Source organism: Arachis hypogaea, chromosome 17 (genome assembly GCF_003086295.3).
Source record: "Arachis hypogaea cultivar Tifrunner chromosome 17, arahy.Tifrunner.gnm2.J5K5, whole genome shotgun sequence".
In the NCBI taxonomy this organism is placed as follows: domain Eukaryota; kingdom Viridiplantae; phylum Streptophyta; class Magnoliopsida; order Fabales; family Fabaceae; genus Arachis; species Arachis hypogaea.
The window spans coordinates 129,726,982-129,742,559 of NC_092052.1; the positions used below are offsets into that span (position 1 = coordinate 129,726,982).

The following is a 15,578-nucleotide window of genomic DNA, read 5'->3' on the forward strand; positions in this document are numbered from 1 at the left end:
CCTAAGGATGGGTCTCGCTTCAATGTCCTGATTGATGGGGGTGCGGTTACTGCGCATGATATTTCTCAACATGATGAACTTCCTCCAAAGGCTCCCATGCAATCTGGGCCTCCAACAAGTCAAGCCCAAACTATTGTTACTAAACCAATTATGGCCAAAGAAAGATTTCTCAAAAAAGGAGCAAGCAAAAACCCCCAAGCCATTAATAAAGGCTCAACCACAAGAATAGGCCCAATCCTTCCAAAAAAGGGCTTTAAACTTAAACAAAAAATTATTGAAAAGGCTCCTTTGGCCTTTGATTCTTTTACAGTGGTAGTGCCACAAAGCAAACCTTCCACTTCAAAGGACCCGTACAAGGAGGACATGGAGCAAGCCATTATGGAAAACATGAGGGATATGGTGAAGCAACAGTGGGAAGATTTCAATGCTACGAGAAATGGAAATACTAGTCACGGGAGCAATGAAGATACAAGCTCTTTGGGGATTCATCGCTGTGCTCATCGTCCGGACCCAGAAGACAGAGGAAAATCAGTGATTGTGGGATCGGCACCGGAAAAACCACCTGATGCAACTCCATCGTATGTGACTGGAACAACTGGCACTCAGAAGAACTCCGTGAATCGGGTTAGCAAAACGGATGGGGCTGATGCCTCAGACCGTGTTTAATTTCTGACTCCTTGGTTCTTGGTAACCTTCTCTTTTTTGTTAGTTTCTCATGAATATTCTTACCTGGAACTGTCGGGGTGCGGGCGGAAAGACGTTTCCTAACCTTATTAGAGACCTTAAGAGAGATTATGATTTGAATTTTGTCATTCTATTGGAAACCCATATTAGTGGGGATCGGGGAAGGACCGTCAGGAATAGAATAGGGTTTGATGGCATGTTTGTTGAAGATGCAAGGGGCCAATCTGGGGGTATTTGGTGCTTGTGGAATTCGGATATTTGGGAAGTAGAAATCCTTTGGCACAAATTCCAATTTGTTCACATGAGAATCCAAGGCAGGAACTCATCTCCATGGATGTTGACGGCTATTTATGGCAGTCCTCAGAGATCTTTGAGAAAACAGCTCTGGAAGGATCTTGAATTTCTTAGTGAATCTATGAATCTCCCCTGGTGCGTTATTAGAGATTTTAATGCGTATCTGCATGACTTTGAGAGGAAGGGGGGCTCTATTTCACAAAATAACAGTGCTTGTAGAGACTTTCAAAATTGTGTTTCTAACTGCGGTCTTCTGGATTTAGGATACTCGGGCTGGCCCTTCACTTGGAAGCGTGGGAGTTTGTTTGAAGGCCTTGACAGAGGTCTCAGCAATATGGAGTGGCAGATGTGCTTTCCTGATGCTAGAATCAAACATCTCCCTATGTTAAAATCTGACCATTCTCCTCTTCTTCTGCAATTTTCTCATCCTGCCCCTCCCAACAGAAGAAGGAGGCCGTTTCATTTTCTTGCTGGCTGGTTATCTCATCCTGATTTTAAGAATTTAGTTCAAAGAAGCTGGAAGTTTGAGGATTCTTGGAATAACTGTATGAATGATTTTCAAAACTCTCTCAGAATCTGGAATTCCAATGTGTTTGGTGACATTAATAAAAAGAAATCCAGAATTTTGAGAAGGTTACAGGGCATTACAAACAATATTAGTAATGGATACAACCGGTTCTTAGAAGATCTGCAGGGAAGACTTTGGGCAGAGTATGAAGAGACGTTAGCACAGGAAGAGCTACTCTGGTTTCAGAAATCTCGGTGTAATTAGATACAATTTGGTGACCGCAACACTAAATACTTCCATGGCACTACTATGGCTAGAAGAAGAAGAAATAGAATTGAGGCGTTACAAGATGATAATGGGAATTGGATTACAGAGAGTGTTGAACTTGAGATGATGGTAACTTCATTCTATGCTAAGTTATACTTGGATGATACTCCTGACTCTCCTTTTGTCCTAAACCAAAGATTTCCTGGCCTGAGCAATGATGATTTAAATCTGATTGGTGGTCACGTTTCTGAGTGGAAAATAAAGGATGCTATTTTTACTATGGGCAGCTTCAAAGCACCAAGTAAGGATGGGATTCATGCTATTTTTTACCAACATAATTGGGATAAGATTGGTGCTGATTTGTGTAGGCTCGTGCAGAATATCTTTAGTAATCCCCACAAGGTGAAAGAGATAAATGAAACTCTCACTGTTTTGATTCCTAAACTGGAGCCCTCTACTACTTTAAAACAAATGCGGCCGATTAGTTTGTGCAATGTTTCGTATAAAGTTATCACAAAGATTCTTGCCAAGCGGTTGAGATATATTATGGAGAAGCTTGTCCAACCGACACAATGCAGTTTTGTCCCTGGCAGGCATAGCTCTGATAATATCATCATCACTCAGGAGGTCATCCACTCCATGCGAACCAAAAAGGGTGATAAAGGCTGGATGGCCATTAAGATTGATTTGGAAAAAGCTTATGACAGATTGAAATGGAGCTTTATTAATAATACTCTTGATGATATTGGGATCCCATCTCACATCTCTAATCTCATATATACGTGTATCTCTTCAGCCAGAATGAGAATGCTTTGGAATGGAGAAGCTTTAGATGAATTTACTCCTACTAGAGGAATTCGTCAAGGTGATCCTATTTCACCTTATATTTTTGTCCTGTGCATGGAACGTCTCTCTCAGCTCATATCAGAAGCGGTCAACCTGGGTTACTGGAAACCCATCAAACTTAATAGGGGTGGTCTTGAGCTCTCTCATCTCTGTTTTGCCGATGACTTGATTCTCTTTGCTGAAGCTAGTTTAGAGCAGGCCCAGATAATTGATAGAGTTCTTGGTGCCTTTTGTGATAGTTCCGGTTAGAAAGTTAATATTGAAAAGACTAGGATCTTCTTCTCCAATAACGTGGGGCATCATATAAGAAATGAGATTAGTGAAGCCTTACATTTTCAGAGAACAAATGATCTCGGAAAGTACCTTGGAGTCCCTGATGAATGGATTTTTGATGGTTTAGAATTTCACAAATGAATTCTCGTTGCAAGTATAGTTTCTAAACCAATCACTAATCCTTTCATACAAAAAGTTGTTTGTCACTAGTACAAACCCCTAAAATTTATAAACCGAAGTATTGGACCTCGGGTCGTTCTCCCTAGGAATTACAATAAAGTGTCTTGTTATTGGTTATGAGTTATTTTGGGGTTTTGGATAAGAAGCATGAAAAGTAAATGGCAATGAAAATAAACTAACAACTATAAAAGACTCTTGGCAAGGTGTGAGAACTAGAAGTCCTATCCTAGTTATCCTTCTCAATTGTGATGAGAATTGTTCATTGCTACCACTTAGTTAACCCTTACTAATTAAAGGAAAGTCAAGTGGATGAATTGATTTGAGCCACAAGTCCTAGCCAACTCCCAAGGGAAAGACTAGCTTTAGTGATATCTAAATCAATTAGCAACTTCTAATTATCAATCAACAAAGACATTAGATAACTCAAGCGTCACTAATTACTCTATCAGAGCCAAGAGGAACAAAATCTATACTAAAATCCAACCAAGCATTTCATCAAACACTTGGAAGGCATAAAAGAAAAGCAAAGTAAATTGATAACAAAAATAGAATCTAACAACAATTATGGCAATGAATTAACAACAACAATCAAAAGAAACAAGATCTACATGAATTACCTCTTATTGAATTGAAAGAAAATGGAATGAACAATAGTAGATCTACAACAAAACATAAGAACAACATAAAGGGAATTGCAACAAAAGAATGGAAGAATGGTGAATGTAACAACAAAGAATTGAAAGGTAGAAGTAGAAGAAAGCAAAGATTAAAACCTAGATCTAAGAACTAAACCTAATCCTAATCCTAATTCTAGAGAGAAGAGAGAGCTTCTCTCTCTAGAAACTAACTCTCACTACTCAACTAAACTAAAACTAAACTAATGGTAACTAACTTCTAAAGTATGAAAAGTATGTAAAAGTATGAAAAGCCTCTTCATTCCCCCTTCAATCCTTGGCTTAAATAGCATCAGAAATGAGTTGGATTGGGCCCACAAGGCTTTAGAATTCGCTGGCCACGTTTTGTTTTAAGTGAACCAGGTGGCAGCAACGGCGCGTGCGCGTACTATACGCGTACGCGTCACCATGCGCGGTTCAACCATAGCAAATCTTATATCGTTTCGAAGCCCCGGATGTTAGCTTTCCAACCCAACTGGAACCGCATCATTTGGACCTCCGTAGCTCAAGTTATGGCCGATTAAGTGCGAAGAGGTCGGCTTGACAGCTTTCCGGTTCTTCCATTTCTTCATGAGTTCTCCAACTTTTCATGCTTTCTTTCTTCATTCCCTTGATCCAATCTTTGCCTCCTAAACCTTAAATCACTTAACAAACATATCAAGGCATCTAATAGAATCAAGGTGAATTAAATTTAGCTATTTTGAGTCCTAAAAAGCATGTTTTCACATTCAAGCACAATTAAAGGAGAATATACAAAACCATGCTATTTCTTGAATAAATATGGGTAAAAGGTGATAAAATCCCCAAAAATCAATACAAGATAAACCCTACAAATGGGGTTTGTCAACCTCCCCACACTTAAACCAAGCATGTCCTCATGCTTAAACCAAGAATAAAGTAAGGGTATGGTATTTATTCAATGGAAACTAACTAAATGCAATCTACCTATATGCAACTATCTAAATGAATGCAAGTGCTTGGTCAAAATAAATCAATTCCCAAGAAACATATATGCACAAGGGCTAAGGACTAGCAAGTCTAATCCACAATTGAATTGAGTTATTAAATATTTTTACAAACTTGCATGAAGAATGATGATCATAGGTGAAAACATGTAATTGAGCATCAAACCCTCACCGGATGTGTTTGCACTCTATTCGCTCAAGTGTTTAGGGTTGATTCACTCAATTCTCCTCTATTTCATGCTTTCCAAGATTTGTTTTTCTTCTAACAATCAACATTTATTTCATGCATGCATACAAGTATCATGAGGTCTTTTCATTGGTTGTAATGGGGCTAGGGTCAAGGTAGGATGCATATTTGGTCAAGTGAGCTCGAAATTTGAATCTTTGATAAGCTTAAACTTCCCACCTATCCTATGACATCCTATACAATTAAGTTCTAATCTAGCTACCCATTTTTCACCTTTTCACATACTCATGCATTTTCTTTTCATTTCACAACTCATATGCATTGATCTTATTGAGCTTCACCTTGGGGCATTTTGTCCCCTTTTTATTTCTTTCTTGTTTCGTTTTCTTTCTTTTTCCATTTTTTTCTATACTTTTCTTTCTATGCCTTGTGCGCGTGCGCGTGCATGGCTGAATTTGCTTCTTTGCCTTTTTATGCTTCTCTCCACTTGTATGCTTCCTTCCTTGCTTCCTTTGATCCATGCCTAGCCTATTTCAATCCTGGAATTACTAGTAAACACATCAAGGCATCTTATGGAATCAAAGAAGAACTAGAATTCATCAAAATAGGGCTTAAAAAGCATGTTTTTACACTTAAGCACAAATATGGGAGAGATAACAAAATCATGCTAATTCCTAGGTTAAATGTGACAAAAGGTTATCAAAATACTCTAAATTCAATGCAAAACAAACCGTCAAATTGGGGTTTGTCAACCTCCCCACACTTAAACCTTAGCATGTCCTCATGCTAAATTAAGAAGGAACTAAGGGTTATGACATTTATTGAATGCAACTAAACTATATGAGTCCTATCTAAATGCAATTATCTAAAGCAATTGGAAATGCTTAGTTCAAACAGATTAATTCCCAAGAGAGCATGTGTAAGCACAAGAGCTAGGCAATAAGGACTAAGTCCAAACCACAATTGTATTGAATTGTCAAAAAGAGTTCAAACTTGCAAGAATATAGATAATATGGGTGAACACATGTGATTGAACTTTTGAACCCTCACCGGATGTGTATCCGCTCTATTCACTCAAGTGTTTAAGGGTTAATTCACTCAATTCTCTTCTAATCATGTTTTTCAAAATTTGATTTTCTTCTAACAATCAACACTTATTCAATGCATGCATACATTCATCACGAGGTCTTTCATTTAGGTTGTAATGGGGTTAGGGTCAAGGTAGGATCATTTATGGTCAAGTGGACTAGGATTTGAGTCTTTGATTAGCATAGACTTTCCCACCTAACCTATTTAATGACCTATACAAATGCAAGCTATTCTACTACCCATTCTTCACTTTTTCTTACATACTCATGCATTCTTATTTGATTCATAATACTTATGCATTGATCCCCTTTTTATTGACTTCACTTTGGGGCATTTTGTCCCTTCTTTATTGTATTATTTTTTTCTTTTTCATCATCATCATTTTTTTCATTTTTCTTTTCTTTTCATCCCCCTTTTTTTTTTTTCATTTTCTTCTTTCAAACTAAATACAAGAACATCAATGCATAAGGTCTCTACATTTGATCAATACATGAATATGTGCCCAATTCCTAAACATAAAAGTGTACTGCCCCTTTTTATCCCATCCAATGTTTCCAAGCCTCACCAACTTTGAATAGTAAAACACTCTCACTAGCCTAGGTCAATCAAAGATCCAAACAAGGACTTTTCATTGGTTTTCTGCCTTAGGCTTGTAATGTGCTAAAATAAGAATAAGTTGGTTAAGCATAGGCTCAAAATTGGCTAACAATGGAGAGTAAAAGGTTGGCTATTTGGGTAAATGGCTAATGAAAGAATGGCCTCAATCATATAAATGCACAAACACAAGAAATAAACGGACTTATAGAATCAAGCAAATCAAGGATCACAATCATGGAAAGAGAACAATTTCACACAAGAATGGAAAATAAGTGGTTATAAAATGTAACCACATCAATAGGCTCAAGTCTCACAAGCTTGTGTTCTCAATTCAATACATGCTTCACGAGGTATGAAATTCAAGCAAGTTTCAAAAAATTCTCTTTCAATCAATTGGGTTAATGCCCTATATTTAAACTTCTTGAAAAAATCTCAATGTTTGACTAAGCATTGTTGTGATTGAAAAGTTCAAAAATTTTCTTAGTTCACCCTTTTCTTTTTCATTTAGAACCAATATATTATGCAAAAAGGGTGACTAAATATTTGCAATCCAAAGTATGATTTCTAATCACAACTACAAACTAAAAACAAAGATAAACAAAATGTATAAAGAAGAGTCCAACTAAAAGTACGGAATCTATCATCCAAAACATCTAAAAATATCCATAAGCATCAAAATATCTAAAATCCAAAATAAGCAATAAAAGTATCCAAAGCAAACTAGAAATGCATCAAAATATATACAAAGATGTGCAAAATGAGATAACTAGGCCGAAAAGTTCACCGGTTCCCAAATAATGCTACCGGTGCCCTCCCCACACTTAAAACCAAGCATCGGCCTCGATGCTAAACCGGAGGATCAGTGGGAGGTACAACGATAGGCTCTGGCTCTGACTGTGGCTGTGGGACCGGCTCCTCCTGAGTCTGTGGCGGCTCTGTAGTGTCAGGGGCATCCTGCTGAACCGGTGCCTCCGCGTCCTCCTCCTGATGATCCTGCTCATCGGAGGTCGGAGAGTCTGGAAGCGGAGGTAACTCAGCGTCAAGGGAGATGAGTGCCTGATCCATCCGATCCAGTCGGCGTCTGACATGAAGCCTCTCGCGCTCCAAGAACCGAAACAGACGCTGAACCAGTAGGTAAGTGGGCTCGGGTGCTGAAGGAGGTGGGGCTGCTGGCAAAGAAGATGGTGTAGCTGCCTCGACTGCCGCTCTAGCTCGAGAACGGCGGCTGGTCGGGGGCCTCTCGTGCACCCACACACCCCAGGGAATAGTAACTTCCTTGTCGTCGTCATCTGGAGGTGGTGGTGTCACGTCATCGTCCTCCCACGGGACATCAGCTAGCTCAGCTAAGCTAGTAACCAGTGTCGGAAACGGTAACAAGCCGCGAATATGAGCTCTCCACATGCTATGCCGAATCAGTCGGGGGAAATATACCTCCTTCCCCTCCATGACACACCCAATCAAGACCAGCATATCCATCGGAATCTCCGAAAAGTGAGTGGTAGGGAAGACATAGTGGGCAAATATTTGTTGCCAAGTCCTAGCCTCCCTAGTCAGATGTGCAAATAGCATGCCCTTGGGCTTTGTGTTGCTCGAATCCATCACCCAAGAAGCATCTGGTGTGGCAATCACGCGCCTAAGTGCCTCATAGTCGAAAGTCATGGAAAGGAGAGCTACCTCTGCCTGCTGGTAGGCACAAGTCTCAGGAGTACCAACTCTGCAGAGCAGTGCATCCCTCAAGGCATCCTCAGTGATCATGATCTCTCTACCCCTCAAGAATACTGAATCCAAGCCCGGTCGAAAGAAATTGCAGTAAAATTCCTTGACCCACGAGATGTTAATCCGTCCCAAGTCCCTATCGACGAAATCCAAGCCCAGCTCAGAAATACGGGCGTTTATGGCACGCCTCACATCATTGGGAAGATTCAGCTTCTTCTCAATATTCAGATTCTTCTTTGCATAACGGGAAAGGCGGAGCTCGTAGTAGAGATTTGGAAATTTGGTTGGATCAGTGGACGGGAGTAACTGATTTTCTTTCTCCTCCTCATTCAGCGGATTCCTCGCATAGTTAGCAAATGGTGGGGGCGTAGAGGTCTTGGAGCGCTTCCTTTTTCTGGAAGCAGAGGCTATAGCTTTTCCTCTATCCGACATCCTGAAAAATATGATAGAAGATATAAAACATTTAGCATGTAACAAAGAAGGCATGTTCAGGAGACAAATATCAAAGAGCAATCATGATGTTGCACTGAATACGTAAAAGTGAACAAGTAAGCATAAGTGAATGAACCAAGACTGTAATCTTCATTAAAGGCAACATCTCATGTTCAAAAGGCAATAATATCATCATATTTTTGAAAGAATTGTTAAAGAGGGTTAAAAGTGAGTGGAAGTAAAACGGTTAAAGAAATTAGTAAGTTAGAAAAGTGGATCAGTGATATGATGATAGATAGGCTCAATCGAACGAGAAGTTGCGGTTCATGTTCACAATGATTGTGCAAATCCGGGAAGTCAAAAAGGGAACAGAAATTTGCCCAAAACTGAAATAAAGATCAAAATGAAACTAATTTCCTTAAAAATCGGGCAGCATTCCGGCTTAAAATTGGACGTTCCCGGATGGCAAAATAGCACAAAAAAAATAACATCAATCACGCACAGCAGCAAACAGATATTATCTGGCAACACATATTGCATGGAATATCAACCCAAAACCAACATTCCGTACCCAAGGAAGCAAGCAGCGGATATGCACATACGGAGCAATTATCAGGCCTAGAATCCTCTATCCAGCCCTAGCTACCTAACAGCAATTATATCTATCTAACCTAACATACAAAATATGAATTTAGCTAACTAACATGCAATTCCAGGAACTAACATAAATGAACAAATAAAAAGGAAAAATAGAAAAAGAAATAACAGAAATGGAGCAGGAACCTGGGAGCCGGGAAAAAACTGAGAATGGAAAGGGGGACGACGATAAGGCAGGGGCAGCAGAGACAGAACCTGGCACCGCCGTGAACGGTGGCTGTGAGGACGGCTCGCGCGGTGGTTTGGTCGGAGGGATGAGAAACTGAGGGGAGGAGAGAGGGTGATGGTGAGAGAGGAGAAGGATAGGCGGAGGTGCAGGAAGAACAGAGAGGGGGAAGCCGCCGGCAGTGATGACGGGGTGACGGCGGAGGGAAGGGTGAGATGGGTGAGAGGAGTGAGAGGGAGAGAGAGAGAACGGGTGGTGGTGAGAGGGAAAGGGAATTGATGGCCAAGGACGGTGACGGAGGTAGGTCGTGCGGCGGCGACCGGCGCTGCTGCTGCGACGGCAGTTGGGGGAGAGAAGAAGAAGAAGAGGGTAGAGGTTGGGGAAAGGGTTGCGCGACTGCGCAGCGTGCTTCGCGAGCTAGGGTTATCCCTATTTTTTTGAATCGGCGCGCGCGCGCACCTTGCGCGTCCGCGTCCATTGAGAGGACGTGGACCCTACGCGTGCGCGTACAACGCGCTTAAGCGGGGATGAGCAAAATAGGAAAGGACGCGTGCGCGTACCGTGCGCGCACGCGTGGATGGAGTTGGGCTAGGGGCTTAGAGTTGGCCTAACTTAGGCCTAACTCTCTGGAGACTGGCCTGGGGGTCGCACACCAGACCTGCGCGCACGCGGTATGTACGCGTCCGCGCGCATTTAAGGGAAAGGGAGATTCATGCGTGAGCGGGCAGTGCGCGCTAACGTGGGGCGGCATATTAGGCAGGGGCGCGTGCGCGTACGGTGCGCGCACGCGCACATGAGAGTGCGCCTGAGGCTTAGAATGGGCTTGAGGCACGCCCAACTCTCGGGTTCGTGGCCTAGATTGGTGGCAACACGCAGGGACGCGCGCGCGGTAAATGTGCTTCCGCGTACATTGACGAATTGTGAAATGGCGCGCTGGCGCAATGCATGCGCTCGCGCAGATTGGGTTGGGCCTGGGGCCTAAAGCGAGCCCAGAAATGGCTTAACTCTCTGGGGTTTGGCCCAATCATTTGCAGCAGCAAATCAGCGCGGACGCAGCAGGTGCGCGTCCGCGCGAACTTCCATGTTCAAATAGGTGGCGCGCCCGCACGTAGTGCGCGTCCGCGTGGGTCAGGTTGTGCGCGCGTCCACGCCCTCTTCTTTCTCTCTTTTTTTTTTTCAGAAAAAACTTGCTGGTTGCTCCCCTTAGTGTTCACAACTCTTATTCACTCAACCATCATACAATTCACAAAAATGCAATTTTTGGTATTATTCATCTACTACTAAACACAACATGCATGTGACTAAGCTAACAATTAAGTTGTACAAACAAATTTGTATGAAACATCTACCTACAATGGTAACTCAAATCACTTATTATACAAAACCAAAAGAGAATGGAAAGAGGTTACCATGGTGGGGTGTCTCCCACCTAGCACTTTTAGTTTAAGTCCTTAAGTTGGACATTTTGAGAAGCTTATTGTCATGGTGGCTTATGTTTGTACTCATCCTTGAATCTCCAAGGATCCTTGCTTCTCAATTGGTTGACAGAATATCCAACCGTCTTCACCAAGCTTGGGCAAAGTTCAACCCAAGATATGAGTCCCCATAGTTGGTCTTCATTCAGCGAACCGGGATCCCATATCTTATCTTCACACCCATCTTCGATTTGATCTTCATACTTTTTCTTTCCGGGTGGTTGACATATAGAATTCTCTTTAACGTACCAAACCTTCTGTTGAGACCCATGCAATGTGATATTCTTCCAATCATCGTTCCTATGCCTTGAGACTTTGACCTTAATGAGCCTAATTCCTAACTTGCAACCACTACACAACTTATTCTTGCTTTTAATTCCACAAAGAGCTCTAAGTTGTCCATCCGTTTCAATCAAACCATATTCAAGCGAGAAAGTGAAGCTTATGGATAAGAATTTTACCCACTTGAATGTTGTGTTGGATGGTGACTCGGGAAGGGAGACCTCCCCACACTTAGACAATGCAAGGTCTACTTCCTTGTGCTCTTCTTTAGTTGTTTCCACCTCTTTGCGAGCTTCCTTGATTTCAACCTTTTCCCTTTTATCACATAGCTTGGTGTTGTCTTCAAGAACTTTGATTTCTTGCCTAATGGGAGGTGGTTCAATTTTGGATAGAAATTCATTGATGAATAGATCCATTTCTTGGTCAACCTCTTCATATTCTTCAATTTCGATATACACCATGCCAACATTTTTTTCTTGGTAGCTCTCTTTCTCATTGCTCACCAAGGGTATGGGAGGTCGTGCACACTCTTTTATACTTTCAACTCCATGTCCAATGGGAGAGGATTCCATTGTAGAGAGAAATTCATCCATGATTGAATCCATCTCTTGATAAGCCTCTTCTAAGTCTCCAACGATGATATGCCTTGGGGGTTGCGCACCTTCTTCAACTTCAATATCAAGCTCCTTGGAAGAGTGCTCCATGAGATTACATTCCCTTGGACTTTCAACATCTCCTAAATCTTCAACCACTTCTTCCTTTTCTTCAATGATTATAGGTTCCTCTAGTTGCTCCAATACAAAATTTGACTCCTCTTTCTCCACCGAATTTCCAATTTCACCTTCATACTTTGCTCTTCTTTTGACTTTCCACATGTGGTCACGGAAGTACCTTGAGTATTCAAGCATTGGTGGGCTAAAGTGTGCACCACCTTGGTCAAATTGGTCACAAACTCAAGTGTATCTCGCTTCATGGCTTCTTGTCCTTGGAGTAACAAAGTGAGGGGATCGTCTCTTGGGGCTTGGGGTGAATAGGAAGGTTCGTTATTTTGGAGAGAGAGTTCATAATAGGAAGGTGGTTCTTTTTGGTAAGGTTGTGGAGATTGTGTGTATTGAGGTGGTTCTTGGTAGTGATCTTGATAGGGCGGTGGTTCTGAGGGCTCTTGCTCATAATGGTCATAAGAATATGGTAGGGGTGGTTGGTTATATGAGGGGTAGGGATCATAGGAAGGTACTTGGTATGGGAAGGCTTGTGAGAATGGTTGAGGTTCATGTTGAGAGTGAGAGTCATAGGCATATGGTGGCGGTGCTTGGAAGTCACAAGGTGATTCACCATAGCCATTGGATTGGTATGCATCATAGAATGGCTCTTCTTCATAGTGCGTTGGTGGAGGTTGTTGCCATGAAGATTGATCATATGCATATGGCTCCTCCCACCTTTGATTGTCCCATTCTTGATACACATCTTCATTATAGTCCTCATTTCCTACAACATGTTGATAACCAAACTCATAGCCAAGGTGAGAATTCATGATAGCAAGAAGAAAATGAAAACAAAATCAAATAAGAAGCAAGAAAATTAAATCCTAAAACTAGCAAGAGCTAACAAAAGCAACATATTCACACTATTCACATATATACAATAACCAATAACATAACACCATTGCAAGTTCCCCGGCAACGGCGCCATTTTGATGAATGGATTTTTGATGGTTTAGAATTTCACAAATGAATTCTCGTTGCAAGTATAGTTTCTAAACCAATCACTAATCCTTTCATACAAAAAGTTGTTTGTCACTAGTACAAACCCCTAAAATTTATAAACCGAAGTATTGGACCTCGGGTCGTTCTCCCTAGGAATTACAATAAAGTGTCTTGTTATTGGTTATGAGTTATTTTGGGGTTTTGGATAAGAAGCATGAAAAGTAAATGGCAATGAAAATAAACTAACAACTATAAAAGACTCTTGGCAAGGTGTGAGAACTAGAAGTCCTATCCTAGTTATCCTTCTCAATTGTGATGAGAATTGTTCATTGCTACCACTTAGTTAACCCTTACTAATTAAAGGAAAGTCAAGTGGATGAATTGATTTGAGCCACAAGTCCTAGCCAACTCCCAAGGGAAAGACTAGCTTTAGTGATATCTAAATCAATTAGCAACTTCTAATTATCAATCAACAAAGACATTAGATAACTCAAGCGTCACTAATTACTCTACCAGAGCCAAGAAGAACAAAATCTATACTAAAATCCAACCAAGCATTTCATCAAACACTTGGAAGGCATAAAAGAAAAGCAAAGTAAATTGATAACAAAAATAGAATCTAACAACAATTATGGCAATGAATTAACAACAACAATCAAAAGGAACACAATTATTATGAATTACCTCTAATTGCATTATTGAAAGAAAATAAAGAGAACAAGAGTATCATGATTACAAAACCTAGAAACAAAATAAGGGAAATTACAACAAGAGAATAGGGATAGAGAGAAGAACCAAAGTGTATCAATCATCAATTGAAGGTAGAAGTTGAAGGAGACTTGAATTAAACCTAGAACTATGAGATCCTAATCTAACCCTAATTCCTAATCCTAATTCTAGAGAGAAGAGAGAGCTTCTCTCTCTAAAACTCTAAACTAAAAGTGATTATTGGTCAAAAGGTGATGATAATGATGCCTTCCCCTTAATCCTTCATCCTTTTATTCCTTTCCCTTAGCAATTTGGCGCCAAAAATGGGTTCAAAAACCCTCTCAAATCGCCAGGCACATGTTGCATTAGTGAGGTCATGTGCCCTCATCGACGCGTGCGCGCACGGTACGCGTGCGCGTCCCTGGCTAATTCTGCGATGTGCGCGCGAGCGCCTTGTGCGCGTGTGCGTGCATGGCTGACTTTGCTTCTTTGTCTTTTTATGCTTCTCTCCACTTGTATGCTTCCTTCCTTGCTTCCTTTGATCCATGCCTAGCCTATTTCAATCCTGGAATTACTAGTAAACACATCAAGGCATCTTATGGAATCAAAGAAGAACTAGAATTCATCAAAATAGGGCTTAAAAAGCATGTTTTTACACTTAAGCACAAATATGGGAGAGATAACAAAATCATGCTAATTCCTAGGTTAAATGTGACAAAAGGTTATCAAAATACTCTAAATTCAATGCAAAACAAACCGTCAAATTGGGGTTTGTCAGTCCCCCTCCTCCACTCGAGGGTGACGCAGAACACTTACAACGGAATCATAAGGAAATTAAATACAAGACTCAGCAGTTGGAAAGCTACATCTTTATCTTTGGCGGGAAGAAATACCTTGGTGAAATCTGTCCTCTCTGCTTTACCTAGTTATACTATGCAAACTGCTTATTTACCTGTTTCTACTTGTAATATGATTGATTTTAAATGCAGGAATTTTCTCTGGAGTGACACTAACCAGACAAAGAAAGTCCACCTTCTGAGCTGGCATAATGTCTGTAAACCCAAAAATGCAGGTGGTCTTGGTATCCGACATGCCAAAGACCTTAACCATGCGTTTATGATGAAGATCGGATGGGGGCTGGTCGACAAAAGAGATCATCTTTGGGCCAGAGTTCTAAGGTCTAAATGCCGGTGTGGGACTGATATTCTCCCTAATATTAGAAGGATAAATAATGCTTCTAATTTGTGGAAAGGAGTTTGCCGAGCTTGGAAAGATGTTGAGAGCAATACCATTTGGAGGATAGGTGATGGATCCAAAATTAATTTTTGGAGTCATCAATGGATTCCAAAACTTGGAACTCTAGACCAGCATGCTACCCAGGTAAGAGATAGCAATTATTCTCCTAATTCTCTAAATGATTTCCTCTCTATTTCAGGGCATTGGGATGATAGGAAGCTAAGAGAATGGCTCCCGGATGAGGTTGTCCAACGAGTTTTAGCAATGGCTCCACCATCACCTTGGAAGAATGAGGATCAGATTGCTTGGGCTTTATCCTCAGATGGGGCGTTCAACCTGAAGTCTGCTTACCAATCCCTTCACACCAATCAAAACCACACGGACCAAATCTTCAAGCTTGCGTGGAACTGGAATGGTCCAGAAAGAATTCGCACCTTTCTTTGGCTCTGTGCAAATGATGCCATTTTGACAAATGCTCAAAGGTTCAGGAGGCATATGACTTTGAACCCTAGCTGTCCTCGATGTCAGTCGGGTGAGGAATCTATTGTCCATGTTCTTCGCGACTGTCCTTTTGCAAAGCAAGTTTGGAAGCTTCTAATTCCCGCGAGAGAGGTTGGGGATTTCTTTACCGGAAGTATG

The 15,578-nt window shown here is 41.2% G+C and overlaps 1 protein-coding gene across 1 annotated transcript; it reads left to right on the forward strand.

Annotated features, from left to right (window-relative positions):
* The first annotated feature begins 715 nt into the window (after positions 1-715).
* LOC112763953 (uncharacterized) lies at positions 716-1,750 on the forward strand. Its single transcript, XM_025809488.1, has one exon. It carries the CDS (start codon positions 716-718, stop codon positions 1,748-1,750), a length of 1,035 nt encoding a protein of 344 aa, XP_025665273.1.
* Positions 1,751-15,578: the final 13,828 nt, after the last annotated feature.

What these genes read in the sequence shown, in the direction of transcription:
- LOC112763953 (XM_025809488.1), top strand. Translation starts at nt 716, where the DNA reads ATGAATATTCTTACCTGGAACTGTCGGGGTGCGGGCGGAAAGACGTTT.